General features: G+C 43.0%; 1 protein-coding gene across 1 annotated transcript in view; it reads left to right on the top strand.

Annotated features, from left to right (window-relative positions):
• The window catches only part of T265_00143 (hypothetical protein), a gene marked incomplete at both ends in the record, with an annotated part of 71,414 nt that overhangs the window by 24,736 nt on the left and 22,259 nt on the right, over nucleotides 1–24,419 (top strand). The window contains 3 exons of the mRNA XM_009163800.1: nucleotides 9,587–9,767; nucleotides 11,398–11,404; nucleotides 24,043–24,085. Of these exons, the coding sequence (XP_009162064.1) occupies nucleotides 9,587–9,767; nucleotides 11,398–11,404; nucleotides 24,043–24,085 (231 nt within the window). The remainder of the gene's footprint in view (nucleotides 1–9,586; nucleotides 9,768–11,397; nucleotides 11,405–24,042; nucleotides 24,086–24,419) is intronic.

The raw sequence follows: 24,419 nt of genomic DNA, 5'->3' as shown, positions 1-24,419 counted from the left end.
TTCGTTACTCTACAGGAAAACAAATCCATTCGTTCAGAGTGTTCTGTATGTTGCAGACAAACATTTAGATCATGGCCCATGGAGCTGCCACTGGCGCGTCAGGTCTTTCTTGGCTTTCCGAATACACAGGTGTGTTAACCTGGTGTGGTGGAGGTGAAGCTCACGGTCTACAACTACCGAAAAGGTGTCTTGCAATGGAGCACATGCGCGCATCCAACAACCCGCCACCAGAAAACCTTGTCCAATATGTGACGCAATGTTGAGGAATGTCGGTAGCTCCAGTGAGCTGTTCTCCAAGCTTGGTAGTTGGATCGCGAAAGTTTCACTTATGATCAACGTGGCTTGTCCTCGATTGTTGGTGAAACGTTTTAAATCCGACTGCCAAGCTCGGTGAACAGACCAACAACCGAGTGGCATAGTACTGGTATTTGTTGACGCATCCCAAACACACCCGATGTATGCTGCTCTGCTAAGTGCCGATATTGTCCGACGTGAAATCTCATTTCTTCTTAAAGGAAACTAATCACAAGGTTACTGAAAACTCTTCGAGTAGTTCCCCTTATGAAAATATACTGCGATATCTCGAAAATTGTGCAAACTGAAACACCAGGTGGTCTTTATGCAGCATATTCAGTTGAAGAGCACCATAAACGAGAGATTCAGCTGTGTGGAAACCAAACTGATTTGAAAATGAGTGTATGTGTCGAATTCCATTTCTGGTCATCTGTGAACCATCCTCGATCAAATCGTAAGTATGTGTATCCACGAACATTGCGCTAGCAAAATCGATCATAGGCAACTTATCCTGCCTTCTTTCAGCGCTGTCTGTCAAGTATACCACCACGTATGCGCTGGACATGTGATCTTTGGTATCATCGTGATTGTTTCGGCATCTAGAAGTTGTAGCTTTACTTACGTGTACGACATGTGAGCGTCACTCCACCTCCCTTTAAGTCTCACTGGGGCCAGAAAGTTCATGAATAGCGCCTTCTGGCGCCTTAGTGTAACTGCTGGTAGAAGCAACAACAACGATCGAAAGCAAGCGTTATTGCGACCACATAGAAGATGTGTGACGGAAGAAGCCCAATTTGGGTGACAAATCGCAGAACCGGTAGAGTGGGGATATACTGGAAGTAGATTATCTACGTCAGACAAATAAGTTGACCTTTACCTGCGTTATGGACTAACTACTTCAAATGTGGCGAGGTCACTACAGCTATTCGGACGTCTTTTATGTTCAGGCACCCAAAGATGTTTTTTTTCTTTGCGGTGAATGGAATCTATGAATCCCAAATATTTTACCATAAAACATTATGGATGTCCCACGGAGGTCAACACAGCTTTGGAACTAACACGCACGTACCGGGTTCTGGTGATGCACCTTACAGTCTGTACATAACGAAGAAATAACAAAGTCCGTAGTTCTTGTGACTCGTCAGGTTGGCACGGCCCCTGAGTTTCCTTCAACGTTATATTTTTCTTGGTTCGAAATGGTATGCATTTCGTGAAGTAGACTCATTTGCCCACCAATGTGGTTTTAACGGGAGACTCAGGAATCCTAACCCAATCATCCAGGAAGAATACAGCGACCTCTCAAATATCGCATCAACTGTATCATGAGATGGTCTCTATGCAACATATTCAGTTGAAGAATATCACAAACGAGATGTTCGGCTGCGATACCATCCACTCTCTCGTTAAAACCAAACTGGTATACAACTGAGTGCATTTCGAGAAAGTTTCCATACTTTCAATGACTGGCCAGCACATAGTTGACAAGAGACTGATGAAAGCAGACGTTTTTCTCTCAGCAGGCGTTGCTAGCTTATGACAAATGATGAACGCGTTACAGGTGAGATACTTGGGATTCATTTTTAGAGTCCACTAACCTACCATAACTTGGTTATGAGATAAGAATGAAGGATACAGTGTACTGGGATGGTATTTGGATTGCTAACTGGCAAGTCTATCTTAGACGTATTACTAGCAAATGGTTTTGTTAACCATGGCGTCACTGTCGAAACCAAAAAGCAGTTAAGACTACTGATTGGTGTGTCCCACACTGTATCTCCTTTCTCCCGGTCAAAAGCTTCCCCTGCTTAAACCCACTGTCTTCTACATCTGCCTCACCCGCTTTCAATTCTGATGAAATTCTTCCTAAAAATTTTTGACTACTTGCGTCACGTGTTTTGTGTGCACGTTTGTCGGTAATTCGCATCGGTTTGCCGTTCTTGCAGGGCTTTCTTTGGACTTGCACCAATTGGTGCAACAAGTAGATGGAAATCCCCATGAGTTGAGGTTTGTGTCCGTTTCATATACACATTTTGTAACATGTAGTGCCGGATCTTGTTGATAAATCTCAAGAATTCGTAATGCTTGGCTTGTGATTTTGCGCGTCACTCACCTGGGCTTCCCAAAATACGTCACGTTTTCCATGCACACCAAAAATAAAACATTTAATTTGATGTATTGATAGTCAGCAAGCCTGCGTCCAACACTTGACGATAAAAGTAACCACATGAGGAGTCATTATCAGGAAGGTCAGACTCCTGAAATTAACCTCAGAACGCCCGGAGCCTACTGCTCCACCAAAATCTCAACAGGAAAGCCGGCAAGCATCCGGGCTTCAATCATTCAGTCAATTCAGCAAAAAGTCATGCACACCACAGAAGCACGACCGAATGTGATCGGCGTTCAGGCATTCCATTGAGGCACGATCGATGTTGACGGGTGTTCACTAACGCCCATCAGATGGCCTGGATCTATGTCAGAAAATGCCCTTTAAATAGCATGGGGCCGTTGTAACTTCTGGCTGTCGCACTCGTTTGTTCGGACTGTAGCTGTTGTGTTTCCTTCTGTGAGTCTTTTTTCAGGCACTTAGGCACTGGAGCGGGTCAGCAGCAGATACCACAGATTGGCGAAACAGCAGATACAACAGTCATGGTTATTTATAACGCACGTTTTTAACCGTCAGTTCATCCAGAAAACAAATATAGTCATTTTTGGGAAAGCAACTCACTACCCGTTTCGTTCTGATGAATGTAGCAGGAGCAACTGCCTGATGCTCACCTACACAGTTTACACGACGAAATCACAAGTGATTGCCGATGCTATGGAAAGTTTGCACTGTAAACAGCGCAGTGAAATAAGATACCTTAATCCGACGTTTCAGTTGGTGTTGGCAACCTTTTTCAGGGAACTGGACACTCAGTGTGCAATCAGTGTTGCTTCGGTTCGCTGTCCTCTCTTCTGATTGGTGTGTTCTGGAGGGTAGCTGGCAGTCAGATCGATCTGCCTATATGGGTGTGTTTTAGGCTCGCGTGTCTACTTTGGCTGCGATGTGCTTCCGTTTGTTGTTGCGATGGCTGCATCACTGCTTGACCTCTGGTTATGTGTCTACTGAGGTGTGTAGTAAGTCCAAGCCAGACAGACGGAGTGCTGCCTCCCTCACAACGGTTGACGCAGTTCGGTTGTGCCTTGGACCTTAGCGCTTCAGCCCGTGTCCGTCACACGTATGACCTGAATCCTGATCGGAGTGTGCATCTCGTTTCACCACGCTGTTTTGACTTTAAACTTTCCATATGCACCACAGGGCGCTCAGCTGGTTTCAGAAGATCCGAGCCGAGTTTGGCCCGGATCTCCCAATAACAGAGTGCACTGGACTAATCAAAAACCGGTTTCCACCATAACGATTTTCATCAAAAACATAGTGAGAGATGAATGACCTCTTGGTGACATCGCTCAGCTGAACTTCTAATTCTTCCTACGAGTTTTGAAGGTTATCTGATCATGGGATTGTTTTGCTTCCACTGATAGAAACTGTAAGTGAAATGGGAAGTTTGCTGAAACCATACCTGATTCTGTGAAGACTCAGTCCCAAATGCAAGAGCGTTGGTGCTCTAGCACTTGATGGTTGTTGATGACTAGTGTTGCACTAGCTTCATATCAGTTAGGAATCTTGATATTTCATACTTCTGAAATAACGACGGGACGTTTGCAACCTAATAGAAAGCCTTGTCATTTGCCGATGAGCAGAACGTGCTTCATTAATGAAATGGACGCTACCTTCCCGGAATTCCTTCACCTACTTGTCAGAATCAGTGATACTAGACTGACCCCTTACATTTTTATTATCGAGCCCCCATAACCGTATCCTTCTCACGTAGTTTGCATGAAATTCCACCGCAGGCATACGCGTGTATTGTGTTACGGGGAGCCTACGTCCTCGATAACTCAGCTGGTAGAGCATCTGCCCGGTAGGTGGGCTGAGAGCTGCTCGAGTCTGCTGCCAGGAGTTTATTACCGTTTATGCTATGTGTGCTTAAACTCCTTATTTCATACTAGTATCGGTGGCATAGATTCAGTGTAGTACAATATTACACAACATGGTATATAATAATAATATAATAATATAATGATAATATATAACAAGACAATGCAGCAAGTTACAATATAATGTAATATGTTACATAATATAAGGTGATATATTAGAATACCTCATAACATAACAGATCATAATGCCATATATACATATATATGTTGGAATATACATAGTCAGATTTTCATCCATGGTTTAGCAGCGATGACAGGGATGCAATCACTTGCCTTATACGGAATGATAACAATTGTATCATCCACCATGGTGAGTTGTAAGGTGACCACGTGAAGCCAAGTTAATAGTGACTGGGCGTGTTCGTCACGTGTAGTAGCCTACCAAAACGATGACGAATTTTGTTTTTCACATTTTGCATGGTGGGCCAGTTGGGCAGTCTATCTGAATGTAAAAGTTCCAAAACATGTTCCTTCAAGATTGAGTACAACTGGGCTGGGTCACATCATTTTCTTTCCGAGACAAACCCACATTTTTCAGTCAGAAACTACTGTGTACCGACTGAGCTCCTACGGGAACAAGAACGGAAAAACAATTTCATGGAACTCCCTTGCTCTTGGGATGAGTCAGCACCGGTGAGATGGAGTATATGCATGCACGATTCACCAACTGATTTGCTAGTTGCATACGACTGGTGAAGCGGGATAGGGAATAAGGGGCAATCATTGGTTTGGAAACAAAGTGTTGTAAGATTAGAGTGGAAAACAACCTGTTTCAAAAGTTGGGTGTGTAAAAACCAAAAGCCAGAGATAACCATGCAAGCTATCAAGCTCGTTCACTTCGCATGGTGTTTAGATCTTGTTCGCTGTATGAGTGCAAATCTCTTAGCCTCCTAGTGTATAATCAGCGTCGATAACTCTACTGTTTTCGCATTCTAAATACCAACCACGACGTGTTCGCTGCACGACAAAAATAAACATTGATTATCTTGAACTCCATTGTCTGGACACTCGACGAACTTCATTGATATTTTGCTCAATAAACAAGTAAGCTTTCGGAGGCACGATTGTTAGATTTTGCTGAGAGTACGCATTGCAGATGTCGTAATTTACGCCTTGTGACATACTGATGCTGCCGGTTTCTAGTCTTGTGTGTTTGGGATGTTACCTGACGCAGATTCGTTACATCTATCTTTCTGCCTAAGGAGAACATCGAAACCAATCACCGTGGTTTTTGTAGAGCTTCATCGTTGTTTGTTTCAGGTTACATCAGTTAATGAGTGGACATTGCAGAAAACTATTGCTGAACCGCTTTCCGGACGGAGTAATCTGGAAACCAAGTGACTGTCAGTGGGTATGGGAGCAAGCCGTGGGCACTTGTTAAAGAGAGCAAAAACTAAGGGGGCGGCAAATCGAACACAATGACCAATCAGCGCGTTCAGTTGCAATTCGGTCACACCCAGTCAAGCATCCACCATGTGTCGATAGGAGTGGTAAGAAGATTGACCAAGATTAGTGAAGTCCTTCATACATTATATATATAATGTTCCGGATATCAGTCGGCCATCTGTATGTGCGTATTTAGTTACTTTGACATGTTTATGTACCTTAACCTTTGCTTGTGTGCCGCCTTAAAAACTGTGTGGGTATAGTCCGCATTGCATTCAGGACACTTGTTAATACACATGACTTACCGCACAAAGCTAACGCTCCTCGCTCCTGTCCAGTGTCTCAGTACGGCACGTTAAGCCGTGACGAACATCAATAGCTCAACAGAGCGCCTCAGTGTTATTTGGCCAATCAGATTGCGCAAGCGTGAATCCAGTGCAATACAGCCAATGGCGTGACTGCAAGCACGACCTTTCCTACGGTAGTATGAGACAAAAAGGTTTAATATGAGCGTGGACGGAGCAAACAGGTTTCTGGAAGTGAGAGGGTTTGATTTTGGAACAGATTTGAGAACGGTGCGCGTCCAGTGTTGGAAATCCCTAGATGCTTCAAGCATCAAAGAAACTCTATCAATCGATCTTTCATCCTGCAGGTGAAGTCAATCTGTGCCGAAAAGCCAGTGGAAGCCTCACGAAAAATCTAAAGTATTTATTTCCCTAAGCTACTTATAAATCATTAATCGTGCGGATAGGTCAAGTGTGGACACACTAATTTACAGATAGCTATTGATTTCGGTTCCGAAATTCGAAGATTTCCATAACGCAGTGATCGACGTTCGACATACAAGAAGTTCACATGTGCAGGCCAATTTGTTCGGACAAACATGAAGTGATTTATCACATATTTAAGCAAAAATTTGTTTTAATCAGACTCTGCTCACCAGTTTAAAGACTAAGATTTAGTGAGGTCACCATTGCCAACAAGAAGAATGTTATCAAGCGTTCAGAGGCCTCCGCATGCTCAGACTTTCATATAGCCTTCACTTTAAACTTCAGAGCCCCCATACGTCAGGTCGAAAGTGGTCAACGGTTACTGAGCCGAAATTTGTTCTGTGATTAAATTTTGGATGCCTTTAACTTATGGAAGTCTTGATAACCAAGTTCTATGTGTACGATAGGCAAATGAGTTTTTACCACTTGGTTTGAGCTTGATCAAATCTCAAACCCAGTCTGCAAGTGAGTGCCGTTTAAGAGGTTTCCTTTTGGCTTCGTAGTCTCACATATCAACAAAAGTACATTAGATTTTTTGAAATCATTGAAAGATTTTCTCAATTTCCGTTTGTCTCCATTCTTAAGCTACTATCTTGCTGGCCCATAAGGATGAGCCCTATACTCAAAGCCACTTTTTCAGAGCTCATTTGAACTACACACCCCAACATTTAAGTGCTTTCCTGTCAGAAGCAATCGTTTAGATGGTCAGATGGGATTCGGGAGTGATTCAGGCTAAGCTTCTTTGATTCAAATAGGAAAAGGTAGTCAAGCGATGGGCGATTCTTTTGGATCATTAACAGAGACTAATTTAAACTCCTTTATTTAGCCGGATCGAGATTAGTCTGCAGACGGCAGGCGTGCTTGAGCATACACCTGAAACGGTTGAATGTGGTACGAGTTTCAGGACAATCTACGAACCTTCACTCTGCGGTTTTGATCAGAGTCACTGTAGATTTACCAACCACATAATGACATGCAAAAAGTTCACGTTGTCTGAAGGAACATAACCACACTGAAGAAGCGTGGTATAATGACTACACAATTAGACCCCCACCAACAGCCAGTTTAAAAGACACTATCAGCATGACCCGCGTACAAAATATTTAGACAAAACAAACGTACTTAATATACCTGCAAGAGAATCTCGACACAGCCTGCATGCTTCGCATTATGCGGAATAAGATAGCTTCAATGGGGCTGTCAATACAAGCGAGAGTGCTCACGACGGTTAAGTTCAGAAGGCATATGAAGTGATGAATGATGATATTTTATTCTTTTAAACCAGCACGCATGTTGTGACTAAATTAGTGCTGACTAATGGGTTTCCCCCCAACGATGGCCGCCGGTCCGATCCATCAACAGCTGTTGTACAGCAGAATGTGTGGGGAGTACGACACGACGACTATGCTAAAAAAAAGTTAAACGCAGCCGTTTTTGGCCCCGAACTGCTGCAAGCTCGATGGTCCCTTACTTGGATGACAAAAGTCACGTGATCAATTCAAACTGTTTTGATGGAAAAAAATGGCAAGTCGAAAGACGGCTTTATAAGGTGATCCTTGTGTGTGTAAACTGCAGTAAGGAATATCAGCTGATTCCTTCGCTGATGATCTGGATATCTTGAAAATGGAGTGGAACTGAGCACATGGTTTTCTAGACGGAACTACTCGTAGAACCTCTGGAAGCTCTTTCACGGCTCACGACAGATTTTGTCTTTCATGGGACTTATCAGATGGGTGCAGGTTCGGAATTTCCACAAACATTGTGTTCTACTTAAACCGAAATTGTGCAAAATTCGCCAAATTTGTAAACAAATTTGATTTTAACAACAGAATCTTTAACTTCACTCGCTGGGTACAGTATTCACAACACAGAAAGGGTAATTCAAAATGAAATTGTCGACGGTATTGAAAAGGGAAACACCCATTTTCCTGTAGATCAAAACGCACGAACCAGCAGGATTTTTATAAAATCTGTAATTTTCCTGCCAAGATATAAACCAAGTCGTGGGATTTACAGTTAGCAGTTGGTCAATACCTAGAGGTCGACTATCCGCCGTTACTGTGTGATCACAGATGATGACAAACTGTATTCGACAAATACACTCGTTTGCAAATCAATTTGGTTTTTACGACAGACTCAACTGAACCTTTCGTTTATGATATTCTACAACTGAATGTGCTGCACACGGGCCGGTTTTGCCCTTGTTGGGGCTCATCAGGTAGGTGCAGTCCCCGAGTTTCTGTCAGCCTTATGTTCTACTTGAACCCAAATTGGACTGTTTTTGAGAAATACACTCATTTGCAATTAGAACATAAGTTTGACGGGAACTTGGGGACTGCGCCCACCCAAAAAGGGCGAAACCGGTCGTGGGCCGTCGGAAAGTTATCAGCAACCTTGTGAATAGATTCCTTTATGACAAGCTGTAATTAGATGCGTTTAGTTCTGATCGTAGGATCATGTTCATTTTAGTTCTGATTTTCGAACACTTGAACAAAACGTATTATTGCAAGCCAGCCTGGTCGACTCTGCGTACGATTATACTGTAATTAAGAGTGTTGGATGTACAGGTGCGCTTGACAAAGACCAGGGGAATATTTGTCAAGTAGCAACAAATTAGGCAGTGGAACTAAATTTCCCTGAAGAAGAATGACCATCCATACAAACTGACTTCGAGAATTACCAAGTTTGGTAACTCTAGTCAGAAGGCCTGAATCACGAACTCCAGAGAAAAAGGGCTCGACTACTTTAGTGCCCCCGAATTTATCGAACATTTTGACTTTGGGTCAGTACGACTGCTTCCAGTCTGTGTGAATGAAGTTTTTATACTGAACAAAGTCCAGTCTGTGGGAGTCTGCAGGAGTTGTATCTTCCCATTACTGGGCATTTGCCTGAATCTGTCAAGAGGACTCCGAATAGCGGTATTTTCTTGGTCAGTTGTTTCATGATTCAGCTGCCGGCATTTCAGTTGCCAGCCAGGCAGACTTTCCACATCCACAATGAGCAATAAGTTATGAGACAGTGCAAGTCTTCACTTGTTCCTTAACACAATCTAGGAGTTTCAACAATCCTCGTTATTCGATATTTTCATTCCATCATAGATCCCATCCTGTCGTGTATGCTCAGTTCAAGAGACAGGTTATTCGTCAGGTTACTTCCTGCCGAGCGTCTAAACGCAGTTGGTGGAAATCAAGCTCATATGGAAACCGTACTGTTGAATGTCTACAATTCCAAAGAATCCAGGCGACAAGTAAGGACTGTTCAAGGTCAAGCCACGCAACGGTAAGTTGCTTAGGCAGTTATGTGGAAATGTAGTGAATTCTAATCCCGACGCAAGAATTTTGAGCAAATCGTCAACTTCCATGTGCATTAATGAGGCCGCTAAAGGTGAAAGCTCTGTTCAAACTATTACCATTCCGACATCCGCTGCTACAAATTATTGCTGTTTTTTCTAATCTGCTCGCAGGCTTAGATCGAAATCACAGTAAGCGAACTCAGCCACAACAGAGTTTGCGGATTTTTGAAAGGGTCCTGTTGCAGGGTTACCTCTAGTCTTCCACTTTGTGCTCGTACATTTTCCGTTATCTTCTGAGTATGTAGAGACGTCCTCTAAGATTCCATACATTCAGTCCATCCAGCAGTACATTCCGAGTAACAGGATGATGCCACGTCTATACTCTCACTCTAGGCACTCCGCACGTTTATACAAAATGGGTTTGTGCAAGACCCATATCAAATAATAAATTGTCTCATGGAATGAGTGGATTCCTAAATGGAATTACTGGATGGATGTGAATGCCTGTGTAGAGAGTACATGCCTGCGAGTAGGTGGTAAACAACAGTTGATTTGCCTGGAGCAATTTATTCTGACCCTGGGCGATTATTATTTGCTGATATTCCTACAGAGATCGCTGTTGTTTGCCAGCGGGTAAAAACAGTGCAAGTAGAAATATACACAATTGAGTCCAAATCGGAAACTGTCACCTTGGCATACACTGACCCAAATTAGTTGGGACATTGTTCCTATAAATTTAACCGTACTGGGAATCCTAGTGAAACAATGAGTGGCCATTCATCCTTCTCAGAGTGGTCGGACTGCCGGGCGAATTGACAGTGAAGTTGTGGTATTCGCTGCGGCAGAAGTAGCGATGCTGTCTTCCGCCGTGTGACCGTAGGCCGAGAAAAGTTCAGCCTGAAGATCACATACGATGTTCTTTCAAATGTTTTCGGTGACCATCCACCCTGAGGATATCCTACAGTTCGGTGCAACCAAGTTTGGGCACATTTTGTACACCACAGTGTCGAGTGTTAAAGTCATTTCGCAATCCCTGTATCTTTGGGTTGGACAAACCACTCACAACCTAGTGGGTCGGATCACCGATTTGCTGGCTTCAATGAAACTACCTCGAGTTGACAAGCCACTGGTTTATGGCTGTAATCGGTGAATCAAAGGACCAAATCAGAGGCCATGAAGACCTGGAAAATGTGCCGGTTACCCTACAATCAATGAAGGCACACCGTCTTCAACCTTGAACCTGTTTTGTTGAATCAGTCACTACATGAGGAGAAATCAGCCTAAAAACAGTACGGTCCTATTTTCAGGGCACTCCGACGCTACTTTCAGCAAAATTCGACTGCCTGGTGAAAAAGTTTCATCGTTTTCACTGGTCTGAAACTGCTCAAGAGAGGTGAAGGAAATGCGGAGTCAGATTGACAGCCTCCACTTAAATGGTACAACACGGGGTGAGTTCAGATACGTCAGAGTGAGGATTAAAACTATCTGTCTTCAGCTGTTGGGAGGGTTTTGCACAGCGCCGTTGTGAATGCCTCAAATATGTCCTCTTGCGAGCCGGAAATGTCTCGCAAACAGTGTTCGGTTCGCTTATCGCTTTTTTATCGTGCGTCATTTCAGGGCCCGGGTAAGTTGAATTTGGAGTTGCGAAAGTTGATACCGATATATAGTCACGAGTCACTTTGTGTATCTATGAAATCATAAAGGGTTCTTAAAAAGCACTGGAATAAATCAATTGGTTGGAGGTGGGGCTCAACTGGGCCAAGATTTTGCAACACATTGGTTGCGTAGAAAGCACTCTGCGACATGAATCATGAAGGGGAAATAATTTGGCTCTTGTCAGTTGTTCAGAACAATGGTACATCGATTCCGTACCCTCCCAGCCACTAAAAAGTTTTTTTTAAATTAAATCCAACTAGAAATTCATCCACTAGTTCTGCAGACAGCTGTACATCATTTATACATTCGGAAGCGGATTCGCTGTGACCGGCCACGGTACCATATTCAGGAGTATCGTGCCTCAGTCTTTTTTTGAACCTTTGCATTTTATCAACAACGCCAACTGAATTCACATTGCTAGCTGCCGCATAGCATGTTGCTCGGATTTATAGAGTTTCTCTTTAACACTTGATAATAAGTACTGGACGAAATGGTCGGATAATCTGGCAATATGCCATCTACATATAAACAGTTGGAGAAAATAGAGTCTCCATATGGACGCCGAGGTTGCAGTGTACTAGCGTCACTACGGTGAAACTCAAGCGCATTTCTCACGGATTTTATTTTTAGTTCCCTCACAATATCCTTCGGATTCAGTGATTACATCGTATTCCAACAGTGGAATACCAACTCAGTATTGTGGTGATGCGCACGAAAACAACTCATCTATAATTAATCGAAAAATGGACTAAATATCGCCGATGAATTTTGGCATGTGCCCGGTAACAAGCGCGTCAATGGTCGCATCATATACAAAACAACCGCAGTCGCATAGACCTATACAGCGTGAAGACAGTTCCCGGTAGAGCAGGACTCGTTGGTCACCAGAGTCTAACCCTAAACCATCACAAAAGCAATACGGTAATTTTGCTCCAATTTCTAAACAAAGTTGCTCTCATATAAGAAGACAACAATATTAGTAGTCGTCAGGGTACTAGTTCATTACGCGACTAATCATCCGCATTCAAGGTGCGCTCTAGTGGACGTTCTCCAGAAAGCAGTGCTACAGTAATCTATCTGGAGGACATCCGGTTTCTCTATAAAACTTAAAAGAATCGGCGGATTGTGAAAGTGTTACGGTGCAAGAAAACCAAGACTGTTGCTCACTGTTGTGTCATCATGCAAAGACTACCTGGTAGATCACAACATACCTATATGTGCTTCTATGTCGACCCTACTCACTGAAGTAGGGATCAACGCCGCACAGACCGCTATTCCTGCTTTATTCATTTGCTCAGGCGTCCAGATTTTCACTTACCGTTGACCGGTTAGCCCCTCTCGTGTGTCAAAGATCATACGAACAAATACGTGCCTCTTATGATTAGCATCTGAGTATGGCACTAGTGACAAGGCTTGCTCCACTGTATATGTGATAGGCAAATGTCCCCTTCTTAATTAAATGGCTCTCATTGTCTGGCAGAAGGAACACTGAGAGGACGGACATTACATTCTCGACAATACTGTGGTAGCTGCTTCACGTATTCTACTCTCAGCACTGCTCGAATGAAAACAGGCTAGTTTCACTGTCCACATGCACCGTCAATCCTTGGTTTATACAAGGCATGTTGCTGTGTTGGCACACGGATTTGCTCAGGTTCAACAGGCACCAATCCGGCCAGAGTTTGGTGGTCCAGCGAGACAATTGACTGCCTATGTTTCACGTCTCAATCGGGTAGGCTGTGTGATGCACCAAATAAATGTAACATTTGCAACTTCGATTTGAGCTTTTTTTGTCTTTCATTCCCACGAAGCAAATGAAAAGCCAATTGTCTGACTGAGTGTGGAAAATTGATTCATTCTTTTTTCATCGGTTTTCAGCTGTGTGCTTAAGCACGTGTCATTTGCACAAGCTCTCGAAATTTTCATACGATTGTGCCAGTTTCAAAACGGCCTTGAGGTGAAAGGTCGATTTTGACCTAGAAACTTGTGCTTTCGACTAGGTATATCCGTTAAATGAATTAATTCCGGAATTCGAACGATACATTGTTTTTATTTTTCACAATTTTGACCTGCAAACAGAATTTTACTTTCTGGCACTCACGTAACTGAGGTGTACCCCTTCGGAAGTGATTTATATACACCTAATGAAACTACCGCATAATTCTTTATCTTTGATGGACTGCTATTATGACTGGCCCAAAACAGGTCCCTTGAAGTAATGTATAACAAATAATTCTTCGAACGACTGAGAAACTCTTGATAAGGAAGGGCTGTTGGGCTGTAAAAGACACCAGCGTTTGACAGGATTGTAGACCACAATCTGGATTATCCATTATGCACATCAAAGGGGAACACTGGACTCTAGTTCCGCTCTTATTGGGGCTCATCAGCAGTGCAAATCTAATAGCCGTGACGGGGCTTCACTCTAGTTCCGCTCTTATTGGGGCTCATCGGCAGTGCAAATCTAGTAGCCGTGACGGGGCTTTAACTGCGGACATCTGACGATGCGAGGCAAGCGTGTTACCGCTACTCCATCAGCGCACAATGGATACATTTGAATACTCACGTCTGAACAGGGGAGCGTGCTCACGCTTCAGCAATATGATTGGCACTCGATGCGAGGCGTGTTACCGCTACTCCATCAGCGCACATTGGATACATTTGAATACTCACATCTGAACAGGGAAGCGTGTTCACGCTTCAGCACGACAGCTCGAACGACGTCCCAGTAACTCTCCTGGATATGATAATCGAGTGACCCGCCTCTCAGGGGCAGGTAGCCCCAAAGACACGCTCGAACGACGTCCCAGTAACTCTCCTGGGTATGATAATCGATTGACCCGCCTCTCAGGGACAGGTAGCGCCAGCGACACTTGAAACCCCCTGGGGAATGGTATTGAAGCCTATTCATTCACGACATCCGTTGTTGACGTAGACTAGGACGAGGATAACAGCTCTCACATCCTTGCTTCCTCTACTACAGGCGTATGTCCTGTCCGATTCGGTCAGACATCCATTGAAATTAGACAGGCATCCACGGTGATATCCGAAACCGTGTCCATCTGGGTGTGTCATAGGCACGTACGGCTTGTATACCAGGTCACAGGCACATATTATATACGAGAATACAACGCGACCGGCACAGTTTTCTGCCAGCTGATTGATGGTCTTTTCTCGCACGCATGACTCAGTCAACGTACATGCGGACATCTATCTCTGACCTACATGAAATAGGTTGTCATTTTCACGAAAATTATATGGCCTCAAATTCTGATGACAGTATCACAAACGATCACGCTAATTAAACCGTGTCACTTAAGGAGTGAACCGCACGTTCAACTGAGAAGCAAAAGCATACCATTGTTAAGTCTGAGTGTAGAGTTGTCCTATAAAGTGAAGCAAGGTTACACAAAATCAAGTCTCGAACAACAACAAAGCAATTCGAATTTGTGTGGGTCAAACATGGGGCCTGTTGGCAGTTCGTAGTAAGATGTCATGAAGTACCAAAAAGTGGGGGGAAAGTAACTCGTGAACTCTCACAGGGAATGACTCTATTCAGCAGACTGTCTTGTCTTTTTGGGACAGTGCTACATGACACTGAGTGTAAGTCGAACTACAGTAGGTGCAAAACAACCAGTCCTTTCTAGATCTCAATAAAAAATCAGCAGTAATGTTGTACAAACAATATTGTGTTACTGATGCCACTCAGTCCATGTTGTAAATTTATAACTTTCAACAAAACCCGCTAGTCCATAACGAAAAACAGTATGTTTTTCCGGACACGAAGTAACGGTTGTTAATCACCGCTGGAGCTGATGGTGTTGTGTATGACGAAGGTCGGGATACTTCATGACAGAAGACTTCCCATCCGTTCACAGTTTATAATGCGCTCACTGTTTAACAGTGGAAACGGTATGATCCGCCACATGAGCAAGAATCGCAGTTATCACCGTTAATGGGACACAGATTCATAAGAGACAATTATTCAAGGGCGACTAAATTCGCATGTGCTACTTCGTATTCACCACCAAGTGGTCTCTGTAGAGGAGATTGACGACCATAGCAATTGGGCGACCAATAGTATTCCAAAGTTTGTTCCCCTGATAACGGAGATCCCAAGTGTTTTCCGCATAGTATTAACGAGTTGTTTGATGTACCACACCATGCATTAAAAAGCGACTTTAATTCGCATGAAGCTAGACCGTATTCAGGAGGGTTGCAGTTTTTAAAGTGGGGTCAAGTGTGTGAACTATCTCAGAAACAGTAAAAGCCCTAGGACATCCAACAGTTTCCAACTACCGTAAATGCTTAATGTATGGGCAATTGGTAGAGCGTATTTATTCCCGTTTGTCGAGAACGTTCTGCTGCAGAGCTGACGCAGTGATCGACTCGAGAAGCCAAGTTTGTATCATGCAGTAAGTAAGGAAGCATAGATTTTCGTCCCAAAAATTTGGTTCTAAACTTTTCAGCACAATACCGAAAACAGTCAACTCCAACCGAAAATGAAAACGAAAATTTGGAGATGGACAGTCGCCCTTCGAACCAACCATACAACCGGTATTTATAGCGTGACCAGATGAACTTCAGAGTTCAGATTATAGTTTATCGCCTAAAGTCAACACATCCTTAAACCATTACTTTCTTTCAGAGTGGAAAGTAGGTTTGCTCTTTGGCGGTGGTCCATAATAAATCTCCCCCGGGGTAGAGCTTGCCGATCACTGCCTCATCAGTGGAAACTTTCATTTCTTGTAGAAAACAGGGCAGAAATTCTTCAAGTGTGGCTGAACGAAGTGCTGCACACTAGCCTCTATTTTATGACTTACACTGTGCACCCCATGAAAGCTTGCGGGGCACAGGATGCCTAATGTTACCATCCAGGCGTGCGACATCTCGGTATATCGAATCATGTGTAATTGTTTTTATTATCCATTGACGCTTGGTGACTGTATTTCAGATGCGGAATATGAACACAGGAACACATAATGTAGTTTTTTATGTGATCGGAATGATGATCCTTTATGAATATGACTACTTCGGAAAACAAATCAACGGGAATCAAAGTTTCACCCTCATTGGACTTGATATGCTTCACTGAGCAAAAGAGTTGCTACATTGATCTCACGGATACCACTGTTGTTGGGATAGAACAGAAATACTAGGCCTACACATTCAGAGCGTATATTTGAGTTGTCAGGTCGTTCGACAGTTGTTTGGTTTACCTACTGTCATTCCTTATCAATTATACGACCGAATTATCCATCAACCCTGAAAATGGTATGCTCTAGATATGTACTTCACAAATGAGAGTACAATGAGTCAGGCAGCAGTCAAATTAGTTTTCGGTGAGCAAACTTAAGTGAGTACTTTAGACTGCAGGAATTTCGAAAGTTCGGTTGGCTTTTGCTCTTGAAACCGATAGTACTGTCATTTCATGCACATTTCTATTCCTTATTCAGTCAGCTAGCCTCGGTTTGAATTTGACGTTCGGTTGATGTGCCTACAGACATGAAACCACGTTGCTATAGTTGAGTAATCGATCTAGGCAATATCTCATCTCACGTTTCAAATACAGTTCGAGTGAATTCCCTCAATGAAGTATACGCGGACTGCAGTCCAGTTTGCCGGAACATTTGTACGTGTGACCTTATTTGTTTTTGGGTTTACTAAACAGTGCAGAAGAAGGGGATGTTTGACTGCAGATGGGGAAGCAATTGGTGTTCCAGAGCAGAATTAGATCATAGCGCCTCTTTAGGAGGAATAAACAGGTTGCTGTGGCTACACAATGAATGATTCTAGTTATCTGTAGTGGAATCAATGGTACTGATCATTGCGCTAGTACTATTGATCAGGTTTGTCAGGCATTGCCTGAGCGAAGTTTGACATGAATTAAACTTCAAAAGAACAATTGATTATTGTGATTCCAAACTGATAACTACACGAAACACTTCGTATCTTTTGCACTCAAACCATTTTGATGAACAACTTCAAGCACTGCCGCTGGAATTGGAAACACATTTAGCATAGCCGTTTTATGCACAAGTTATTTGGTAAAAACAGCGGTGTTTTTAACTCGAATACTTTCATGTTTTTCATCATCTTTTAGCATCTAATGTTGGCTTTCTTGCTGCTGCTATGACTCTGCGAATTATTTTATCCTGAGTAATACTGGCATCTTCGCTGGGCACGCAGCCGATTTTTTATCTTGTTTTCTTACGTCAAGCACTTGAGGAGTTTCGCTATAAACATGTGCGGTTGCAGTGTGCACTAATCCTATTGAGGAGCTTTTCAAAAGGACAAAGAATCCTTATGGTGAAGACGTTCTATAAACCACACTCACTTTCATATACTTCATTCGGACTCTTTCTCCGGCGACTGAGACTGAGGGCGTCTTCAGTCCCATGCATTCCACCAACACCCGCCGCAAACAATTTCTGATGCTTCGACTCGAAGGTATTAGAGCTTCGCACGTGAAATACCCCAAAAATGATGGCCCAGAAGTGTACAAAGTGTGTGAAACAGCACAAAAACCACCCACGGTTTTTTGGAAGGAAGCAGAAGTTCCGTAATTTTTCATTGCTCTATACTTAAAGCTCATCTAAGATTATTTCTTTCGGTGTCACTCTTGAAATCTCTTACTTTAAACACTGCGTATTTGCAATCAGTGAATGTGGTGATATCTCCAATCAATCCTGCGCACAACCTCAGTCAAACCAGAGGGAAAATCGCTTTCGCTTTATTCGAATATAAATTGTAAAAAAATATAAACCGCTCCGAAAATAAACGATAAATTAGCGAAAATTACATCAGTAAGCATAATGTTGCACTGCCCTAAAGGACTTCTCCCGTAGAAGTAAACGTTTAGATCAGGTCACGAAAACGAAATCTACACTCAAAAGCACAGCCCTTAATCAAGTCAAAATGGTCTTCTAAGCACGTTGTTTTATTCAACTACCGTTGTTCAGTTGAGTCGACTATTGTTATTCCAGCCGATGCCGTTGGACGGTTTCATCGAAGTCCTCTATGCAGTATTTGTAGCAGCCAATCTATAAATAACGTAATGAGAACTGTTAACTGAATCTCGATTAGACCATATAAATATTCAGGCGGATCCCCAACTGTCCAGTGATGCTCTATTAGGTGGTTCGGTTTAACGGATTTAATGATTCTTCTCGTTGCTGCTGTCAGTCGAACAGTGCTGCTCTATTGTCGGTCGGTTTACTGTGAAGTTCGACCACTATCCTTTCATTATGAACCCCTATGGCTAGCCAAGATTTACACATTTTTCGGGAGAGCCTGAGGACAAGAAAAAATATCCAGCAGAAACATACTGCATTCAACTGGCACAGTAATTCACTTAGTCTGCCCGCTGACATCAGCACATCCAATTTGAATTGCAAAACGGTTGAGGAATGCTAATGGACAATCGGAGAAGACTGCTTCAGCCGAACTATTCAAAAGAATGTTTTTTTCTGGCGGGTTCTATCCACCTATCTCAATGAAAAGTGAATCTGTCGTCAGAAGCTCTTATGGAAAGGTGAAATTTTCACGTGGTTAAAGAAATCCATTTTGAATAGAGATATTGTCCTGTCAGTGAGTCCTATCTATAGTTTGAACACTCAGTCGTTCAGCCAAGAATGGCTGATCACCAAGGTGGATAAAATACGGCGTCACGCACTCTTCACTCACCAAATTCACATCAGTTGCTGACTGGCTCCTCGAGGAACAAACTCTCAGGTTGGAAGTCTCACACAGCACGTGAATTTGACTCATCCCCTTAGATCCTAGATTCTTCTAGATTGTTGCTAGTGTGAGGAAATTTGGGAATTCCAATGAATTACATAATGCTATTTATTTATTTGTTTTTATTTATCTATTAGTTTTATTATTGGCTTCTTCATATATACACAAACGCCTTGTGATGTGAAACGCTTTAACAAGTATGCATGAATATACAGTCACACATGTTTACTCAGCTGGGACTGTGTGACCAGTAGAACAGCTGGATGGCCTAACTATGCTTTTGAGAGAGCAAGTTTCTGCAACTCTTCATTTATGAGAATGTACACCGAGGATGATATCATTAAGTGTACAATATATGTAGTGTTCACGGGTTTCTAACGGCCCACGTTTCCAATTATTTTGCAAAGCTGTGAAAGAGCCATTTACTTCCTCTTCATATATGGAAGTAATCATATTTAATTACTTTTGGCATTTTTACGTTGTGAGAAATGGCTCTATACAGACAATGTCAGGGTTTAATGAAGTCTCTTGGATTCTGGTGCAGAATGGGCAATTTTGGTGGACAAGATTAGAGTGCTGTGGTGTACCGGATTATGTGGACATGGGACCAGTCTTTTGCATCAACCTGAACGGATTAACAATCGTTCACACGGGGTGTACAAATTCAAAGCATTCTAAAGGATACTCAATGAAACTTTTCCTGCTCTCATCAACACATGTCCGCACAAAGTCCACTATAGCCCAGAAATTTCTTTAGACACGTACGATTTTTTTGCAGAAACGAAAAAAGCGAAAACGATATTTTCAAGATCTCGTGCACAGCTGACTGGAATAGTCGCAAAGGGTATGTATGTTTCTTAGTAAAGAATACAACGAGGTAAGGTAAGTGTTTTGGTGATATTGGATGTCACTTCGTTTTGGGACTTAATATTCCTCCTGAGCTGGAAAGTGGATTCACAACCAGTTCATTAACGTGGCTCCATTTCAGCCCCGTACATGGTAATGCCTGACAAGGAGATACCACAAAACGGACTCTCCCAATCAAATGTCTCCGTAAGTTGACTAACCAGTCCATTTTGTCAGTCATGCATTGTAAAGTGTTTTATGTTTTATGTTTCAGCGCTCTACAAATTCGTTCCAATGATTCAAGTAGGGTCCAAAAATGCGACAAAATCTCTCTGTAAGGCACGAGTTAAAATTCGCTTCAATCATAGCTGAAGATCCTACCATAATTGCGGAAAGCCAGTCAGACCGGACACGGAGCCTCATTGAAGGCCCCGCGGGGCCAGAAAAGCCCACCCAGTGGAGCAGTGCGTTACCAAGTAGCAGATTGATTAACTTGTTTATCCCCGTAACGCATGCTGACTCGTGAACTTGTCGGTGTGATAGCGTGCTGCCACAGTGACATGCGTTCTGTGACACATTGTGAAGACTCACCATTCGGTGCACACTGATGGTGCCTCATCCCGATTGACGTCATCTCAGGCCCATATTATCGGCTCGTCATCCAAGGGTTTGCCTATCATGATCGATCATCAGCCAGGCAGAAATAAGATATGTTTGTTGCGCGCTCGCATTTCAACTGATTGTGAGATTTTGTCTCAGGGTTGTTTCAACTTGACTTTCGTGAACAGGGTTACACGAGCTAGCTACTCGACTCCCTCAAAATCCTCCTGCGTTTCACTGGGCTAGCCCATGCGCAACAATACTCTTGGGTGAGTGTGCCGGTCAGCCAAGTGCACTCACCCTGCGAACGATGTATCTGTGTGTATCCACCTTTCTCGACATGTCCCGGTTGTGCCACGGCAACCGTCCGTGGACATCTTCACCCAATATTCACCTTCCAATTCTCGTTTTGTTTTACTCAGTTGGTGCACTTCGTGTTAACCTTTGTTACACACGAAGCTTCTGCTAGGGTAGTCCTTCGATCTCCCCCTCTGTGGCTGGTAATCTGGCCACTCAGAAGCACATCGCTCAGCCAAAGCAGTTGAGCGTTACATCGCAGCTACAGCAGTGAGCATAAAGGACCGCATTCACACGACGAATCCGAACGATTCTCAGTCCCACCGGTTACGGCATGCATGGCGCCTTGCAGGAGATAGAACTTTGAAAGTCAGGCCGCTTGAGTGAAAACGAGGCACGAGGCACTTTGCAATGCCTCGTATTCCTTTCATCCAGTCGCGTGTAGGGTGGGAACTAACGAATGGTTACATTGAAAACTACAATCACAATAGTTGGATGGGGCGTACGAGGATTTGTGTCATTGACACAAGTCTCATCAGGTTGTCGGTTACACTCGCACATCCAGGTCATACAATCTGGTTCAGTCCATTTCGTGCCTCATCAGAAAATTACGACAACGCTGATTCGAGAACCTAGGAAAATTGCAATTTATGCAGGATGATTCGGTCAACTGAAGATTCGAAGTGAGATACATTGATTTCATAGTCATCACCGGTTTTCGCTTAAAAATTTGTATCCAACCATGACTGCTGCCGTCAACTGCTAGGTGGTGAGATCCCGATGAAACTGTCACCGACGCAATCGGTTCAGGAGAAATAAGACTGCTGGTCATTTAACCGCATTCCTTATGTAGTGACTGTACAATACGGATAAAAGCCAGTTCCATTTCTTAACGATATTAAACACAGGTTTTGAGGTGAGAGAAGTTCTTGGAGGTGCGCATACAAACCATTCAGCGTGTTTTTGGAAGGAGACTGGTTACTAGATGTAATGTAAATTTAACGCAGTTTGATGTCAATCGGTCAGAATTGTCTCTGAAAGATTGGTGATTGAGTACTCTTAAAATCACATTCATGTGGTCAGCATTGTTGCACAGGAAAATATAATCATATGCTTTATGACCATGATTTGTACCAATATGTTAATATTAGCATGATCCTACGACAGTGCAAGACGAGTCTCTGTGACTATCGGTATCCAGACCTAGCATAACGATGACTAGCACTATCTAGCTGTGTATGTGCCTAGATTCGTCCCTAAGTGATGCGGACCATCAGATGCCTTTTTTCATTGACAATGGGGCTCGACTGCTCATTTGTACCCAATTTAATTGACAACAATGGGCCGTCAGTTGGGCTTGATGATGATTTTAGAACTATACACCTCCTACTGACTCTCCACAGTCGTTCTATCTGGTTTACACCGGATTCCAGGATCGCAAGTGGAGGCAAATGTAGCTTTGCGGAAACTCTACTTGCAATACCTATTGTACGATGTTTTTCGTCGGTGCAGTTTGATGTAACGGGCCTATTTTCAATCGAATTTAATCTCACCATTGGCGCAATTTGACACAAGAACAAAAAATAGCGTTTCTTGCTCTCCCACGAGTTGTTTCTCATACTGAAAACTGCAAGAGATTTTCCACCGTTTTAAAAGTTTGTAGGTACCGAGTAAATTTCCCCAACTGGTCAGCACTAGGAAGTACTACTTAATTGCGAATTGGTGAGCTCTCCTCAGGAAGGCATTTCCCTGAAGAAGTCAGAATGCTGAACTCGGCTTATTTGACGTGGAAACGGCATTTCTGTTCGAAGAAGCAAGCAATGAGCTGCGATGAAGCACTGCCTTGTTGGAACGGAAAGATTATGTATGATCACAGTTTGGGGTCAACCAGTTTGGCTGCATCCATGGAAATGATCGAAATGTGCGTAAATCACAAAGGAGGACGCAAGAACTGGTTGAATCAGTACAAGTACACACTAAAATATGGGTGAAAAGCGTCTTCGTTTTCACTTCTCATCTTGCATGTCGTATATACGAAGAGGCAGGAAAATTAAATCAGCTGATAACTGTACTAGAAGTTGATTAAGCACGGTTCAGAACAAACGAGAGGTCGAGTATTACTTAAGGACATATAGGATCTCATTTCCAACTGCGTAATTAAAAGTTCCTAAAAGGCCACTTGCAACTATCGACCTAATACAAACAGTAGCTTTGATGCATGTTCGAGAAAACACTAAGGATCTTCGCGTGCTTTAACACCACAAGTGGATTCAGAAACCGATCATCAATTTCAACTGGTTATAGTGCAAATCCGTGAACCACATTGGTGACTAATTAGGGAGGATCAAGCTGAGAGCCTTTCCTGAATCTAGCCCATTACTGCACAAACTCTACACATATTCTTGCTACCGCATTTATGAATTGTTTGTCTATTGGATTATTATGAACATGATATACGAATTGGTATTTCATTTACGGTGTTTTCAAACCGGCCATGCAGCACAAAGTTTGTTAGACCGATACTTAAGTTATCTTAGTACTGCGCCTTGTGAGTAGTATAATAAGTTAAAATTCACCAACAGTCCATAGTCCGTTTCATCGCCTTTCGTGCTTCCGAATTCTGAACACAAAGATAGCATAATGTACCCTCGTAGGACATCTGCGCCGGTTATTCACGGTGGAAACAGATTTCCCCATGTATTAAGGACAACAGCACCAAGTTGGTAGAAATAAGCAACATGTTCTCCTTGTTTCATTTCGGATGGGGTTAATAAAACAGAGAATGTCTTCACCCTGTTCTAACAACATTGTCCAAACTACTGATAAAGTGGCTTTGAGCAAGGATTTATTTAGCGACAGAAAAAAAATAGACATTTGCCCTGACAGCAATCTTTGGTTCGTAGACAAAACTTCCCGGTTGGAATGCAGCGGACGCAGTTGCCTTTAAATGGAGCATAAAGATCACAAACGGTGTCTCCACAACATCTTTGTCCGAATGGTAGCTTACGGCAGAAGTCTCCAAGGTTCTTGCACGGCATACCGTTTTCCCTCCAGAAGGCCGCACAACCTGCGTTAAAGGAGGGAAGATTTACTGAAAATGTGGGAATCTGTTTTTCTTTACAGAAGGAAGAACTCTGTCCTCTTGATGAAGCACCCTACTCATATGGTTAGTCAAGGCCCTTTGCCAGCCCACGAAAAAACGTTCACGTTGTTTTTTTATGTAGGCCCTCATACCCTAATATTCTTGCGACAAAAATTTCTATGAATGAACACGGCAAGGTGATAGGTTTACATTAGTGGGCGCCTAGAGATTCCTTTCATTCCGAATTTGTTTATACACACGACATTCACGGAGCATTCTTTCATATAAGCAGACACCTCCAAGTTTTCAGGCTTCATGCTGATCACACTCTCTCCCCTCTTGTATACCGTGCCTTCTTACAAACCCTTCAGTCTTTTTTAAACAGCAGACGCAAGATATCCGGTTTAACAGTAGAGTA

The sequence above is a fragment of the Opisthorchis viverrini genome (assembly GCF_000715545.1).
Source record: "Opisthorchis viverrini unplaced genomic scaffold opera_v5_1, whole genome shotgun sequence".
Classification (NCBI taxonomy): Eukaryota; Metazoa; Platyhelminthes; class Trematoda; order Opisthorchiida; family Opisthorchiidae; genus Opisthorchis; species Opisthorchis viverrini.
Note: the sequence above shows the minus strand (reverse complement) of the source record. Positions and strands in the feature narration are given on the sequence as shown.